The sequence below is a fragment of the Hoplias malabaricus genome, chromosome 4 (genome assembly GCF_029633855.1).
Source record: "Hoplias malabaricus isolate fHopMal1 chromosome 4, fHopMal1.hap1, whole genome shotgun sequence".
In the NCBI taxonomy this organism is placed as follows: domain Eukaryota; kingdom Metazoa; phylum Chordata; class Actinopteri; order Characiformes; family Erythrinidae; genus Hoplias; species Hoplias malabaricus.
In genome coordinates, this window is record NC_089803.1 from 36,519,323 (window position 1) to 36,534,712 (window position 15,390).

The 15,390-nt window shown below is 39.8% G+C and overlaps 1 protein-coding gene across 2 annotated transcripts in view; it reads left to right on the top strand.

The window, feature by feature from the left end:
- neo1b (neogenin 1b) overlaps window positions 1-15,390 on the top strand; it is a 126,398-nt gene that overhangs the window by 65,802 nt on the left and 45,206 nt on the right. For both annotated transcript variants that reach the window (XM_066668164.1, XM_066668165.1), the window contains exons 3-5: window positions 2,868-3,143; window positions 3,444-3,594; window positions 13,651-13,787. In XM_066668164.1, coding sequence (XP_066524261.1) covers window positions 2,868-3,143; window positions 3,444-3,594; window positions 13,651-13,787 — 564 coding nt within the window. The remainder of the gene's footprint in view (window positions 1-2,867; window positions 3,144-3,443; window positions 3,595-13,650; window positions 13,788-15,390) is intronic.

Here is a 15,390-nt window from a genome sequence, read left to right on the forward strand (position 1 = left end):
GGTTTTTGGTGTTTAGCTGCAGTAGAGCCCAATGTTTGTCTATTTTCAAAGCCTTGGTTGGACTGTCTTAACTTCACAACGTGTCTTAAAGCAGAATTCCTGTGATATTTTTTTTAAAGAATCCTGCATGCTTTGATGTGAAATGCTGTATTGTAAAGAAGCTCTGGAGAATGTGAATTGTTCACAGTGGTGGTGATAGGAACCAGAACTCTGAAGTATTCCGTGCCTTTAAAAGCTACGTCAACTACATGAAATGTTTATGAACACACTGCCCTATACCTGCAAAATTATTTTATAGTGGATATGAGAATACTTTGATGAGGGCTTTTGTTCAGAGAAGGATTAATATTACAAAATCAATACTTTTATTTGGATTAACTGCTGTTAATATATAAACACACAGAAAGTGGTTGTGGATGGAAAATAGAATTCATCGACTTGCTGTAGACATCACAACCCTTGGTTCCTCTACAATGCACCATTTCACATCTACCACTGGGAATGGTTTTGTTTAAAACCACTGAATGAGTGATGTTTCCAGTAAGAGAAATGTGATTGTGTGCATGCCATTATAACTGCTTAGTACTCTGATCTTATTGTCCTTAGGCGCTGTTGTCTATGCTGAGTTTGAATGTGTAAGTTTCAGCTGTGTGTTTGTGTGCATTGCTGCTGGCTGTATGCTTGGTCTGACAGGATGTTTATGGCGTTGTTTCTGGAGTGTTTTCACTAAGCTGCAGAAGCATCATTGTTTGGAACCTGTTGACCCTACAGAGCAGGCACTGGTCGTTGTTTCTTTGTGGAGTGCAGTAGATTAGTGTAATATGTTCTGTTGTGGATACTTGATTGGCCAATATAAGGCAGCTGCAGCGTGATGTTTGTAGAGACTAATGTTCCCCTGCTGTTGCTTTTTGTTGCCACTTTCTGTGGTGAGAAGATCTGGCAATGTCCCATTAGGTCTCGGCCTGACTCACAAACCTGTCAACAGCCTTTCCTTGGACCGGTGCCATCTTTGCGTGCGCGCGCGCACACACACACACACACACACACACACACACACACACACACACACACTTTTATCCTCTCTATCTCATCTGGACCACAGCAACCCCCAATTCAGCAGAGAGAAACAAACAGCCAGTAAAAACATTCAGATGTCACTGTTGCTTTTCCCAGTTGTACGTTTAAACTGTTGCAAAGTGAAAGGACAAGCAGGCTTGCTGAAGTGCAAAGTGCTCCTGGAATAGTATAAATAGTCCATTTTAAAACTTAGCAGACAACAACTAGTTTTCTTGTTTGCATTTCGGTGCCTTTTTAGAGTTAATTTTGCTTTTCAAGTCTATATAAATAGATAAACAAAATTATAATTGACAAATAGCCAAATAGGCCTTGTGTGTGTCAGGTGTGTGAATATGTGAATATTGGTGTTTTAAATTATAGAGTAAACCAATGACAGCTTTTCATATTCTTCTGTTGGTTTAGTAAAACTGACCTGATCAGACACAGTGTCCTTATCATTATTACATTCAAGTAGCGAATACAGCGTTTTGTCTCTGTTGAGTTTAGCCAACCAACCAAACCACTTCTGTGAAAAAAAGAAAAAAAACAAAAAACACCACAAAGGTTTTATTCTTGATATAAAACTCTGGCCTAGTATTCAAATATTCGTTCGTTGGGTAGGTATTCGGTTTATAATTTTGAGATATTCAGATATTCGTTTTTTCGGATAACTGTGACCATAAAGGCAGCCATCCACTCCACATGTATTCAGCCTTGTCGATATAACAAAGCCTTGTACAGCCTCTTGAATGAAGCCTTGTACAGCCTAACACGCTACAGCAATGTACTTACAATATAGCAAATCTACAGTTCATTTTGTCAGCTTTACACCTCAAAGAAGCTCTCTTTTATTTGTGTACACCCTGTGCCCTTAGTGGCATCGTGTAGCACACGAGTTAGCGAATGACTCAGAGAGCGGAGCCATGCTGGGAGCCAAAATGCAGCTTTAATTTTTACAGCAGGCGCTGAGAGCTGAGTTTCTGAACAATAGGGCTGGCCCCAAATATTTGGGTATTCAAATATTTGTTCATTGAGTATGTACCGGTATTCGGTTTCTAGTTTTGAAATTCTGATATTTTTGGATAAATGTGACTATCGATAAATGCAATGCTCCAGCAGTACAAACAGTGCTCTCCCCACACCACCCATATTCAGGTTCATCAACATAAAAGTCTTTGTGCATATGAATCTTAAAACTCAGTCAAATATAACAACCTAACATGCTAAAACAACACACTTACTGTGATCCCACAGTTAATTTTGTCAGCTTTGTGCCTGAAATTAGAGCACCTCCACTCAAACTGGTTAAACTGTGTATACTTTGTGCCCTTAGTTAGTGAGCTAGTTAGCAAGTTAGAGAAAGTAGCAAACAAAGCAGCGCTTTGAGAAACAGCACAGCCTTTAGAGAGGGATATTAAAGCAGGGGTCGGAAGCAGATTTTGTTAATGACAACAATATACACCACCCCACTCTCCGAGCAGTCGAATATTCTCTGAATATCCCGGCCAAAGCTTTGAAGCCCAAAAAATGGTATTTGGGACAGCCCTAGTAGATTGCTGTTAATTGTTCATAAAATCAAGTTGCATTTGATGCCATTATCAATAAAAGGGCCTTTACCTTATGAGGGATTTTTTTTAATTTCATTGTTTGTTTTTACAGCTTAATTCTGTCTATTAAATTCTTTCTTTAACCTAATATTTAAGCTAGAAAATGTAACTGAGAGTTTCTTTCTGTAGAAAGCCTAAGTATGTTGGGTGCGTCAGTGCTGGATTGTTTGTTGTGTTCTAACTGACTGGTCTCTGTTCTGGCAGGTCTTCCACGTTTCTCCAGCCAGCCGGAGGGGGTGTCAGTACGTCCCGGGGGGACTGAGGTGCTGAGCTGTGAGGTGAGTGCTGAGCTCACTCCTTTCACCCACTGGGAGAGATCTGGCCAAGCCGTGGAGACAGGCAGCCGACTAGTTCAGCTGCCCAGTGGAGCTTTGGTCATCAGCAATGTTTCGCTGGCTGATGCTGGCGTGTACCGCTGTGTGATAGAGGGACTGGGGCCTGCCAAGAGCAGCGAAGATGCTCAGCTACAGCTTTTACCAGGTAATCAGATTGATAACTCTAATTTTAACAGTTATTACAACTATGTCAATTAAGGATGTGCATTTTAATCATTTTATTACTATATTGTTATTCAAATTAAAACAGTTTTGAACGTAAAGTATTTGTATATCACAATGAGGAAAAAAATGTCTTTCTTATGAACAATCAAAAATATAACATTTGTTTATTGTATGGTGATAATGTAAGGTTTAGTTGATGGATTGTCCTTGTGTTTTAGCCGTGTTTGCTTTAATGTAATACGAGCAAGGGCTGTAAAATTTTGTCTGTGCTGTATTTCAGAATCTGCTGCTGAGGAGAGGATGGAGGTCCTGCTGGGTCCAACAGCCATGACCAAAGTCGTGGGCGAGACTGTATTACTGCCCTGCGTGGTGAAAGGCCACCCTCTCCCCGTCATTCGCTGGATGCTGGATGGCAAGGTCATTAATGAAAGGTGAGTGTGTCCGCAGTCTTCTCTATCACTTACTGCCTTCACATTCACAGCCTAAACCCACCCCAACCCACACAGTCAATGCACTGAAAGGAACCGCAAGCATTTCTAAGTTGATACACCTTTCAGGGAGACAGGTGTATATTATTCTGCATCAAGTGGATATTTGTGATTTGTAAGATTTTGCTGAGCACACATTCTCTGCAGTCCGTATACAAAAATAACTATCCTGGGATTTCTCCGTTTCAGGCTGATGTCTGTATCCATGCTTCTGTTTTACCTGGTTTTACTTATCAGCGCTGACAGAACAAAAGCTTATATCTCAATGTGCCTTTTTTTTTTAAACATTACCAGCTGTACTTTGTGTTGTGTAAATAGGTGATCAGAGCATAAAAATGGTCCAAAATGACTTGAAGCATTTGAATGTCTCCTGTAAATTTCCTGTTTTTGGGGTGCTATTGAGACTAGAAAGATTTGATATTGTAATTTACTGAACATAAATATTTGATATTTGAATCAGATATTTTAGGATGGAGTGGATACCAAAGGTTATTGTATAAGATTTCCTGAACTGGGATTGCAGAGTACTAAGCTCTTTCTCTCCCTCTCTCTTCTGCGTGGTCTCCTGCTCAGCCCACCTACAACCACACACTGCTGCCATTCATACTTCCTCTGTTCAGAACGAGGCCTGGCACGCCAAACTAAACTTGCCACAAATCAGTGCAGCCGCCTTGTAATGAGTGAAAGAGAGCACATTCACTAAGGCTTAATCACAGGATCCACTATTCAAGGTCTCTGAATGTAAAGGGGCTTTTAACTTGCTGTGGTAATTAGCCCTGACAGTCTTGGCATAATCAGAAACCTAACCCACTGGCTTGAACAGAGGTATGTATTTAACATGTGGATTCTTCTTTTAAAGAGATCTATTAGGAAAAGTGGGATTTCAAATTACAAGCCCCTCTTCTACCAAGCCTGGTTGAGAATTGTACTAGATATGTGGCTTCTAAAATAGTACCTGAGGTGATGGTATTGGCTCACTGAAATAAAAGTGATAGTGTTATTTACATGTTCTTGTTCATGCACAGAATTAATTCATATATTAAGGTTAAAATACCATGAATAAGTATTAATGGCTTATTTCTGTTCTGCATAGTTATTTGACCTTATGGGAGCCATGCAGCTTTTTTCCACAGGTGTATATTTGCTCCTTTTAAGTGCATCACACACATGCCATGCCCACATGCAGCTACTTACATCCTAATTTTCCTGCCTGCATGGAATCACACTAAGCTATTTACACACAGTAAATTGCCCTGCGTTGTCTCTGGATTGTTTGTAAGATGACCGTTTCCCTACTCTCTGATGAGAATGGGGAAATGACTATCTTCAGCAGGCCATTTCCACCAGAGAGCTGTCAGGCACACATGAATTATGTATAGCTGACAAGATTGACCCAGCATGTAAATCAGCCTTCAGAGCCTCCGATCTGTTCCTTCTCCACCTAGCTTCAATCGTTTATTTTGATGTCATTGCAGTTATTATATTTACCCTGGCGCCATTAACTGTAGTTGAGGGATAAAGTGTTTGCAAGTGCAATGTTAACGGGTTATTGGCCTCTCTGTCTCATTTTATTAGAGATCTGTGAGAGGGATGTCGTTGGGTCAGGCTGAGGAAGTCGCCGTGCATTTTCTCTTTAGGACCTGAGAAGAGTAACGCACTTGCATTTGAATAAGCCTTGAAAAGTCATTTTCTTTAGTCTATTGCTCTTTGCAGGCTTTCTGAGCATTGTAATGTACTTTCATCATCTTCTTTCTGCAAGTCACTGTGAGTAAGTGGTAAATATCTGCAACTTGATTTTAAAAATAAAGCGATGTTGTTGTTTTTTTCTTTCTTAAACTTGTATTGATCTGTCCACAGCTAACTACATTAAGAATATTTACTGAGAACTTCCTTCGCTTAAGCTTTATTTGTGTAGTAAAACAGCCCACGTTTTGTTCACTAAGCATGAAAAAAAAACACCAGCCCCTAAATGTTGATGTTGATTTAAACTCAGATTGTTCTTCTGAACCCTCCAAACTCTCTCTGTTGATCATTCTCCCACACATTCTTCTTCTGTGGATAAAACCAGGGTGAAAGTGGCTCGATAAAAATCGAATCACAGTGTTTGGGCTCTGGGGAATTTGTCCAAATTTCTTATCAGTGTTGGTCTATGTCTACCCCATAACTCCAGGATTACCAAGATTAATGACAGGGGTTCTTCTCTGACGGGCTTCTATGTAAAATTTATGGTGTTTTCCTTAGAGATTTTAAACTACTATAGAGAGAGTAAGAGAGGAATGGTGCTGGAGGAGGTGAGGAGAAAAAGCACAGAACCAATTCCATAATGAATGTCTTTCTCTATTATGCATTTGCTTGAGCAAACTACTCAAAGTAAATCATCTGCTGTTCCAGTGCAGGTCAAAGAATGATCATTGAGGATGAGTTCTATAGCTTAGCCTTGGATTAATAAATAGACTAATCCTGAACACAAAGCACATTGTAGAAGCCTGAACAGGGTTTTTTTAGGCTCATCATGTTTTTGTCATTCATATTCCACTGTGCTTTTACTGAAATAATATATTCCCAAAGGTCCAGTCCCTTCTTCTGTAATTCAGAGGAATAAAAGCGGTGATGATTGAATTGATTGTATTAAAGAGCTGAGTAATCATGAACAGTTTAGGTATCTGAAAAGACAAGGCATGCCGTCTGCATCCTGATGATCTTCAGCTCTCCCAGCTCGGCCTCTCGTCACTCAGCGGCACTGGGCAGGGCGGCTAAATGTCTAATTGCAGGTCTTTGCTCATTTGGCGAGCTGAAATGGAGATTGCTGACAGACTCCATTTGCACTGTAATTGCCTCTCTAATGGTCTTCCGACAGCGTAATGCATTCTTGATGTCTCCCCTCACTGCACCCTGCCCATCCCTCATACATTCTAATACTGCAATATTATCCACAATGCGCTGACCCTCTGAGGCCAGACTGAGACCTTCACGGCCTGTTTGACCCCTGCGAGGCGCATGAGTGCCTCCAGGCTGTTATATAGCTGGGCTTTAAATGGGAGTGAGAAATGAAGTGTTGCAGTATGGTTGATCTTTCTCGCCCTGCTCCGGTCACTGTCCTCTGAGCTATAATTAAGAGATAATTTGAACTTGAGCATTAGAAAGCACACTGTCTTACTCGGGCATCTCTAGGTGGCTATATCGTGGCCCACTCTGGCCTTATAGCTTGTTTTCCATTAGCATTCTGTGTGTGTAGATAGGAGATTCTCTCTGGACTAGAAATTGACCAATCAGCACTGATTTAACACCTAAACCCAGACTGTAATTTGGACCTCAGTATAGAATACTAGTGGTCACTGTCAGAAGAAAAGGAGAACAGAAGCCAGTCCGGAAGTAGAATCTTAACTCAAATGGCTGGATGTTACCTATGTAGCTGTGTCACTGGTAAAACAGTGTGTCTGAAAGTCAAGCGGACACTAGCCTTCTGTTTTTAAGTGAAAAACAGCAGTGGCAAGAAGATGGGCTGAGCATTAGATTAGACTAAATCCAGTAGGAGATCGACAGTAAGGAAGTGACTGGAAAAGTAGAAAAAACACATTCTCAATGGAAATGGAGCTGAGTCCATTTGAAGGAGCTGGGCAGCGGTGCATGAACAGAGTGAAGACACTGTGACCAAAATGAGACACACAGGGATAAGACCAAAATAAATCATAAATGTGCCAAATTTTGATTTATGGTGAATATTTATTAGACCAATAGGTATCTAGTGTCTGCAAATTACATAAACAAAGGGTGAAACATGGAAATCCTTTGTGCCAGATATAGTATTAGACATTTGGAAATATATACATTTTTGTTCCTGAAAAAGCCCTGTCCAAAGTTATTAATATCCCATGAAATTGTTTAAAATTTTTGAGAAACCGCTTCTCTACCACTCCATATGGTTCTTGTAATTTCTGCCATGTTCTAGAGTGTCCCAATCAACCGTAAACCTACAGCAGTCAATGCATTGGTTCTCTTGCCATTTACTTGTCAATTGCAAGTCAAGGGTAAATCATGGAGCTTGGTGAGAAGCTCTGGTGGAGCTCTGTGGCTGCTCACATGATTGGCAAAGGCTATAAAGCCATATCCAAGTGTTTTCAAGTGCCAGTGGCCACAGTGCACAACATAATCAAAAAGTACAAGGAGTTCCACTATGTGAAAAATCTTACCACACTGTGGTAGGAAGCCAAAAGTGATCGCTGCGCTGGCAAGAATGGTAGTGTGAGAGGCCAAGAAAAATCACCACCAAGGCCATCCTGATGATCAAAGCAATTCTCAAGGCAGGCACTACAGCGGACTCTGCACAAGGCTGTTCTTTGACCAAGAAGGACTTTAATTTTTCAACAGTGGCATGTAAAAGTTCACCTGGACAAAGAAGAATGGGTTCATCATCAATTCCATGATGAGATGAGAGAGAAATTGAGTTAATAGGGATCAGGGATGTAGCTTTCATTTGCTGAAAGAAAGGAAAAGCTTTCGATCCCAAGAACACCGTCCTCACATTCCAGCATTTCAAGCATGGCAGTGGGATGTGTGATGCTTTGGGGTGTTTTTTAGCCAGTGAACCATGCAGCCTTGTCAGAGTAAATGGCATCATGACAAAGTAAAAATACATTAAGATTCTTAAGGAAAATTCTGCATTTTGCAGAAACACATGGCCTTGGGCAGAAATGGACCTTCCAACAAGACAAGGAACCAATACATAAAACCAAAGTGGTCAAGAAATAATTAACAGAAAGTAGTATCGTAATTTTGGAGTCCAATTCAGGAGACCCGAATCTCTTCTGAGAGTCTGTGGAGGGAAATCTAGACCAGATTGATGGCAATGCAGTGCAACTGTGAAAAAACAAGACGCGCAGATTTTGTTAGCATTTTGAAGAATATTGCTGCAAACGAAGAATAATTCTGGGCATGGCATTATTTGTAGAAATGAAGATGTAGCCCAGATGTTTTTGGTGTTCAAAATTTGCTGCTTTATTCATGCATGATCACAGTGTAGCTAATAAGTAAATAACTAATGCTACTTCTCTTAGCATCAAGAAGACTGCAGGCCTAAGACATTAATTTATTGCCTTGTAGTTTATATAGAGCTCCATTCAATCCTGAGCAGGTCTGTTGTTGTGTGGATGAGTTTGAGAATAGGTGTCTTCCAGCATTTATTGAATACGTGCTAGCACTCAGTGCCCAGAAAATGTACATGAAACAAAGAAATTCTCATATTTCCCAATACGTTTTTGGAATATTTTAAAGATGGATGCTGTAAATATTTGAAATGTTGTGCTTCCTCTGCCAGCTATTCCTGAAGCTGCTCACACCAAATATTGGTGTGTTGGTCATATGTTTCTCTTCCTGCCTCCAGTGTTACCTGATGCCTAGCCCTGCAGATTTTTACAACATGTAGTTGAGACTTTTTGAAGTATTCATTCTCATGGCATTAGTGAGCCTTTGCCTTTGTATGCTATGGATATTCATAGATACATTCTTTCTGCCTCTGCACAGATACATGTACATACATTTTTGGAAAAGAATAAATACTCTTAACTGGTTTGGAAAACTAAGAAGCAAACTTCAGACATTAAACATATCTTGAATACATTTGAAAGGTGGGAACGGAGAGAACATAAAGCTTGTAAACTTGATGTAAACTTGATTCCCCTCAAAATATTCCCTCACTGTTTTATTTCACTGAAAAACAAACAAACAAAAACAATCCCTGCCCAAATAAACAGGACTGTGGGCTGCCCTGTTCTCTGCCTCATGGCCTTCTAGCCTTGATATTCTTGTTGACTGGGGCTTCAGGTGCTCCTGCTCATAGTTGTGTTCTTGACTCCTTCCCATAAACACTACCTTGCTTTAGTGCACTGCTGGCTATGCATTCACATCCCCATTGTCTCTGCAGCCAGAGATTTTGTTGTTCTAAACCTTATCTCGAGATCGCCTTACACTCTGCAGGCTCTGACTAAACAGATCCTGCTGAACGGTATGCAGAGACCATTCTTAGCCAGCCCTAGTGGTCATTCATAACAAGCCAAGCATAAACAAGCATTTAGCGTGCCTGGAGAACCAAATCCCTTGAGTGAGTTTGTGAGTGCTTTTGCCCCGTCCTTAAATCCAGGCGGATCAATACTGCCAGTGGAATGTGGCCTCTTGAAGTGAACTCTCAGCAGCTTGTGTGTGATCTCCTTACTGGGGGACATTAGCGTTGAAACTGTTCTAGCTGGTCTTAGATCAGTGTTAAATGTGGCTAAGGTGAAGTATGTTCATTGCTGCTGTATCTCAGTTCTGGGTCACATTTAAACCTCACCCCTCACCAGAGAGATTACAACTGGAACACCAGAGTGTGCGTCTGGAAAGTTGGTGGGTTGTGCAGGAATTCCTGGCATGACTGATTGCTCTAATGAAAGCATGCTTTTGTGGGAATCATTGGCACTTACTCAAACTCCTTTTCCTTTGTTCTGAAATTGACCATGTTGACGCAGTGCATCTGTTTGCTGCTGTTGTGGTATAATAAGTAATATGTCTAAAAATGGTCTTTCTGTTGACTCAATGAAAGCTGTTTCCAGTTGAGTGGAATAGTTTTGTGGCTGGAGCATTTAAGCCCTTGTGACTAAATAGAGTTACATATATAAAAGCTTTATATACCAGCCAAAACCTTAGCATGACATCCTTGTTCCTGCACTCATTGACCACTTTATCAAAACATAGAGATGCACATTATAGTTTTACAGTTACAGAGAGCAGTTCATCTGTTACTCTGCACTCTTTCATTCTGTTAGGAACCCCACAGGACCACCACAGAGCAGTTATGATTTGGGTGGTGGATCATTCTCAACACTGCAGTGACACAGACGTGGTGGTGGTGTGTAAGTGTGTGTTACGCTGGTACAAGTGGATCAGACACAGCTGTGCTGCTGGAGTTTTTAAAGCCTGTGTCCGCTCACTGTGCACTCTGTTAGACGCACCTACCTCATTGAGCCTGTAGATGTAAAGTCAGAGACAGTAGCTCATCTTTTGCTGGTTTTGGCTGGAAATTTTTGTTGGTGGGCTATTCTCAGCCTAGCAGTGACACCTAGGGGTTTAAATCCCCCAGCAGCACAGCTGTATCTGATCAACTCGTACCAGTACAGCACACACTAACACACAGCCACTACGTCAGTGTCACTACAGCGCTGAGAATGATCCACCACTCAAATCAAACCTGCTCCGTGGTGGTCCTGATTATTAAAGAGCAGAGAGAAAGTGGACTAATTATGCAGAGCAACAGCTGGACTGTAGTCTGTAATGGTAGAATTACAAAGTGCTCCTGTGGACAGTGGAGCTGATAAAGTGGACAGAGTGTAGGAACAACGAGGCCTTGTTTTGGCTGGTTGTGGTATTTCTATGTGGGCTTTTCATGATTAGTCTCTTCTCAGTCAGGAATGATGTAATCTAAAGAGTGGGGTTTTCGGTTGTACTCTTAGTCATATTTAGTTGTATTCTGTGGTATTGTGGTTGTATTAGGCAGGATTTGTTTGTACAGGGTGGGGTTATAATTTTATTGAGCAGGGTTTTGATTGAATTGAGTGGGTGTTAGAGCTGTATTGGGAGTGGTTTTTATTCAATGTGTCATATACACATTTACACCTGTGTATTTATGGGGATAATGTCACACACAAATGAGACACAAAATATCCTGGTATAAATGAGCTTCCTTCTGTCTGTCTGTCTCTCTCTGTCTTTCTCTCTCTCTCGCTCCAGGCAGGTTCACAGAGGAGAATTTCATGAAGGTCATGAAAAGAGTCTTTTATTCTGTCATCCTTTTTCTTCTTCAGAAGGCTCTCCCTCACCATTAGACATCATACCCCACTGTCCACTGAAATAGCTCTGCAACTCTAAAAGGCAATTAACCATGGCTTTTTGTATGCACTGACTGTTCTACCTCTTTAATTTCTTTTTAATTAAGCATCGGTCACCTGTCTCTACCCCCGTGCGCTCTGTTGGGAGTTCCTCAGCACATTTATGCTTGCTCTGCTCTCTTGCCTTGTTTTAGGGTACATGAGTCCATGGGTGTGCTTTGTCGCACTCTGACTATATAAGGTGTTGATGTTGTATAACTGTTACATTGTGTATGTGGGTGGAAAGGCAATCTTATTTAATGAAGCAAGTTACTTACTCCAGCAACACTTTCAGCTTAATTGCCAAAATGTTTAGCATACCACTCAACAGCATGTCTATTGTGCATATTATACCTGTTAGATTGCACACTTTCCTGTGTCCCTTAACCTCATAATTTATAAATGAAACAAAGCTTTTAGCGATATGTTTCATGGACCTGTCAATTTATCTCAAATCATTTACCACAGTTTCCACTGGGAGTAATTTAACTACATACACATCACTGCTTACAGTGTGTATTGCCTTGTGTCTGTCAAATTATACACAGGTACTTCTGAAACTGTAGTCTCCAGTGTCCATGTTCTGCTTCAGTCCAGGGCACCTTTAGGCCTCCAAGCTTAAGTGGAGGCATGATGTTTATTGACTGAATTACAGGGCTGGAAATGAGCCTGTTTAACTGCATTTATTAATGAAGATAAAAATGGTAATGATGGCAGCGTTAACTTTCAAAGAAGAAGTGCATCAGTAGATTTGCAAATAGATTGCAGATAGGTTTGTATTGCCGATTAAGTGAGAGACTCTGCAAGTCAATAAGAATGTCCCTAAGACGCTAAGATGAATCCTCCTCTGCATAGTCTATAGTGAGCAGAGAAGATTGGAAGAAGATTGGATTTGAGACTCTGAATCCATCAGGTTCCCACAGGCCCCATACACTGTCTCTGCTTTGCACTGGTGTTTACCTATTGATTTCTATCTTTCTCTCCCTCCCTCCTTTATTATACATATGCACTGCTGCTCAGGTGGAACCTTAAATTCTTGCTCTGCAGGCCAGCAGTAGTCTGTGGGGAGGAATTTGTTTTCGTGCATAGAATCTAAGCACAAATTTATAAGGAGGTTAGCTTTGGGAGAGGACAGAGTAACCTAAAAATTATGTTATGCCTTCGCTGTCCAATGATAAACATGTATCTTTATTTTTGGGGGAATTTTAGTTTATTACACCATTTGAACACAGTGGCTGTCCTTCGCATTGAATGAACATTTTATGATGAATTATGAATCACTTCATTGATGTGGGATGAATAGGAATGCTCCAGAATGACTTGGAATAATATCTTGTTACATTTTCGTCCATTGAAATTTAAGAAGCTTCTGTAAAGTTACTATTTTTGAACATAATATTTTTCTTTTTTATTGGATAGCGATGATATCCTGTATTCACACTGAGGAATACATCTTTGATTAGTGTTTGCTTTCTACTTTCCCAGATAGGAAACTATTACAGCTTGTTTTAAATTTTTGGTTTTTAACTATTTCATCACAAGTGAAAGGAAACCTCAGTAAGAACATTGTTCTAACAACTTGTTAAAACAGTAATATTCACATTCTTCTTCATAAATACTCTGCTTATATTTAAACACAGACAGTGCTAACCATTTAAAATCCCAGTCACTACCTTAAACTTGCCTGGTTCAGAGTTAACTAAGTCTTGTTTTTGGAGTTGACGTTGTTTTAAAACTTCTGCTACACTGCCTTACAGTTTAATGGTAATGTGTGAATTAAACATGGACATTGTTGAAATAATTAACAGTTAAATATATATTGCAGATGTCAGGTTGAAATGAGTTGCAGTTTGTTTCTGTCAATGGTTGAAAGTATTTGCAGAAAAAGTGCTTATGGTTTCATTGCTTTGTGAAGAACAGGCTGTCATCTGTCACAGTAGGGAAGTCTTCATTAGTGTTGATGCTGAAGCTGAAGGCTTATCCAAAGTGTCACATAACAGTTTGTCGCTTCTAATAAACTTGTAGTACATCTGGTTACATTAAATGTTTGACGTAGTGTACATGTCCTGCTACTCCTTAACAAGTTCTTTGCTGTTATTTTCAGTGATGGGAGGTTTGCTGTGATTGGTGGAGGCATCCTGCAGATTGTGAACTTGACGGAGAGTGATGCTGGAACATACAGCTGCCAGGCGGACAATGGCAACGAGACCATCGAGACCCAAGCACAGCTCACTGTACAAGGTGTGCGTCTTTTCAACTTCACTGCCCAACTTTCAGAAACATCTATGTTTACTAGCATGGAGGATCTGCCCATTAATGGTGCACATTATGGCACAGAGCCACTTCCTGAAACTTATTCACCTTTATATCTTCTAGATACAGGCTGAATATTTATATTCACATATTCATAGTGCACATGTACCTGTCCACAACTGGTGTACTCTTGATCATGTTTTTTTCATTTCTGTTTTCCTGAAATACAGTTATTACCAAAAGAAAAAAAAATGGCGTTCTGCCAAAAGGTGCTTAATAGCAAAGACAATTCCTTGTATTGGCAAACACATTTGGTCAGTAAAGCTTCTGAATATTTGTTCTGTGTTTGAATCAAAGTCAGCCTTCACATTTGAGTTCTCCCAGATCCGCTCCAACTTTAAATCGATTTTAAACACATACCTCTTCTTACTGGAATCTTCATTCTTTAGTTTTCTCAAAAATGGTTTTGAAAATGCTTTGCTAGAGCCACCCACATGTGGTGTTGACAGAATTTAGCACCATGGTCCACAAAGCCCACGCCTGTGTGAAAATTGATGGGAGTAAAATGCAAAGCAGTTCAAGAGGGTGTAGAATGTGCAGCCAAAAAGAATGTTTATATTTTGTTTCTTTGGCCAAAAATATGTTATATGTTACACGTTTGAAGTACAGAATGTGTTTTAGGATGCAACAGGTAAAGAATGTGTATGAATCAGAACTGCAGAGTGAGAGCAGGGCAGTATGGAACGTTCTACACACAATGTTTGAGGTGATGTTTGAAAGCCTTATTTGTAGGAATTTAAACTTATTGTTTTTTTAATGTATATGATTTTTTAAAAATAAATTTACCATGCTATAAATATATAGCATATACACGCTACAAACAAACGTAGTCTTGATTTGATTTTAAACTCAACACTTGACGATGGCGTTTGTGTATGGTCACACTTAGACATAATTTTGAGGCTGTTTGTGTATTTGGTTTAAATGATGAGGCTTGATTAAAGCTCTATCTTTGGCTCGTCCTATATTTTCACATTTAGGAAAGTTTAGGAAAGTTTTGGAGCTTAAATCAAACCTATGGTTTTCAAACAAGAAATGTCCTTAATTAGCAAAATATGACTGTAGTTCTTTTCCTTAATCTTAGATTGTAGCTTAATTTCCTGCCGGAAAGGTGTGCAGTGTCAAAACATTTAATTTAATTAGATGTAAATGATGTGGAAAAACAATGTAAACCAACAAAAACAAAAAGCGGTACCTCTTTAAAATAAGAGTACATTTATAAACGTTTTAAAATGGCATATAAACCTCTTTATGACATGGTTATTAATTAGAATGTAAACAGCTTAAAAGTCATTGATAATCATTTGTAACACAAAAATAGAAATGGCGACAGTGACCTGTTTTTCTCTCCAATACTGAAAGTGACATATAGCTTACAAAAATTGCCAAGATAAAGAATAAGCTAAGACCTGAGTTTAGTCATTTCACATGTTAATGTACACCACATTATCATCAGTGTATAAAAAGACACTCTGTTGGGGGTAATTTATAAAACTTGGTGGGTAAATGTATTAACAAATATGTGATAAAG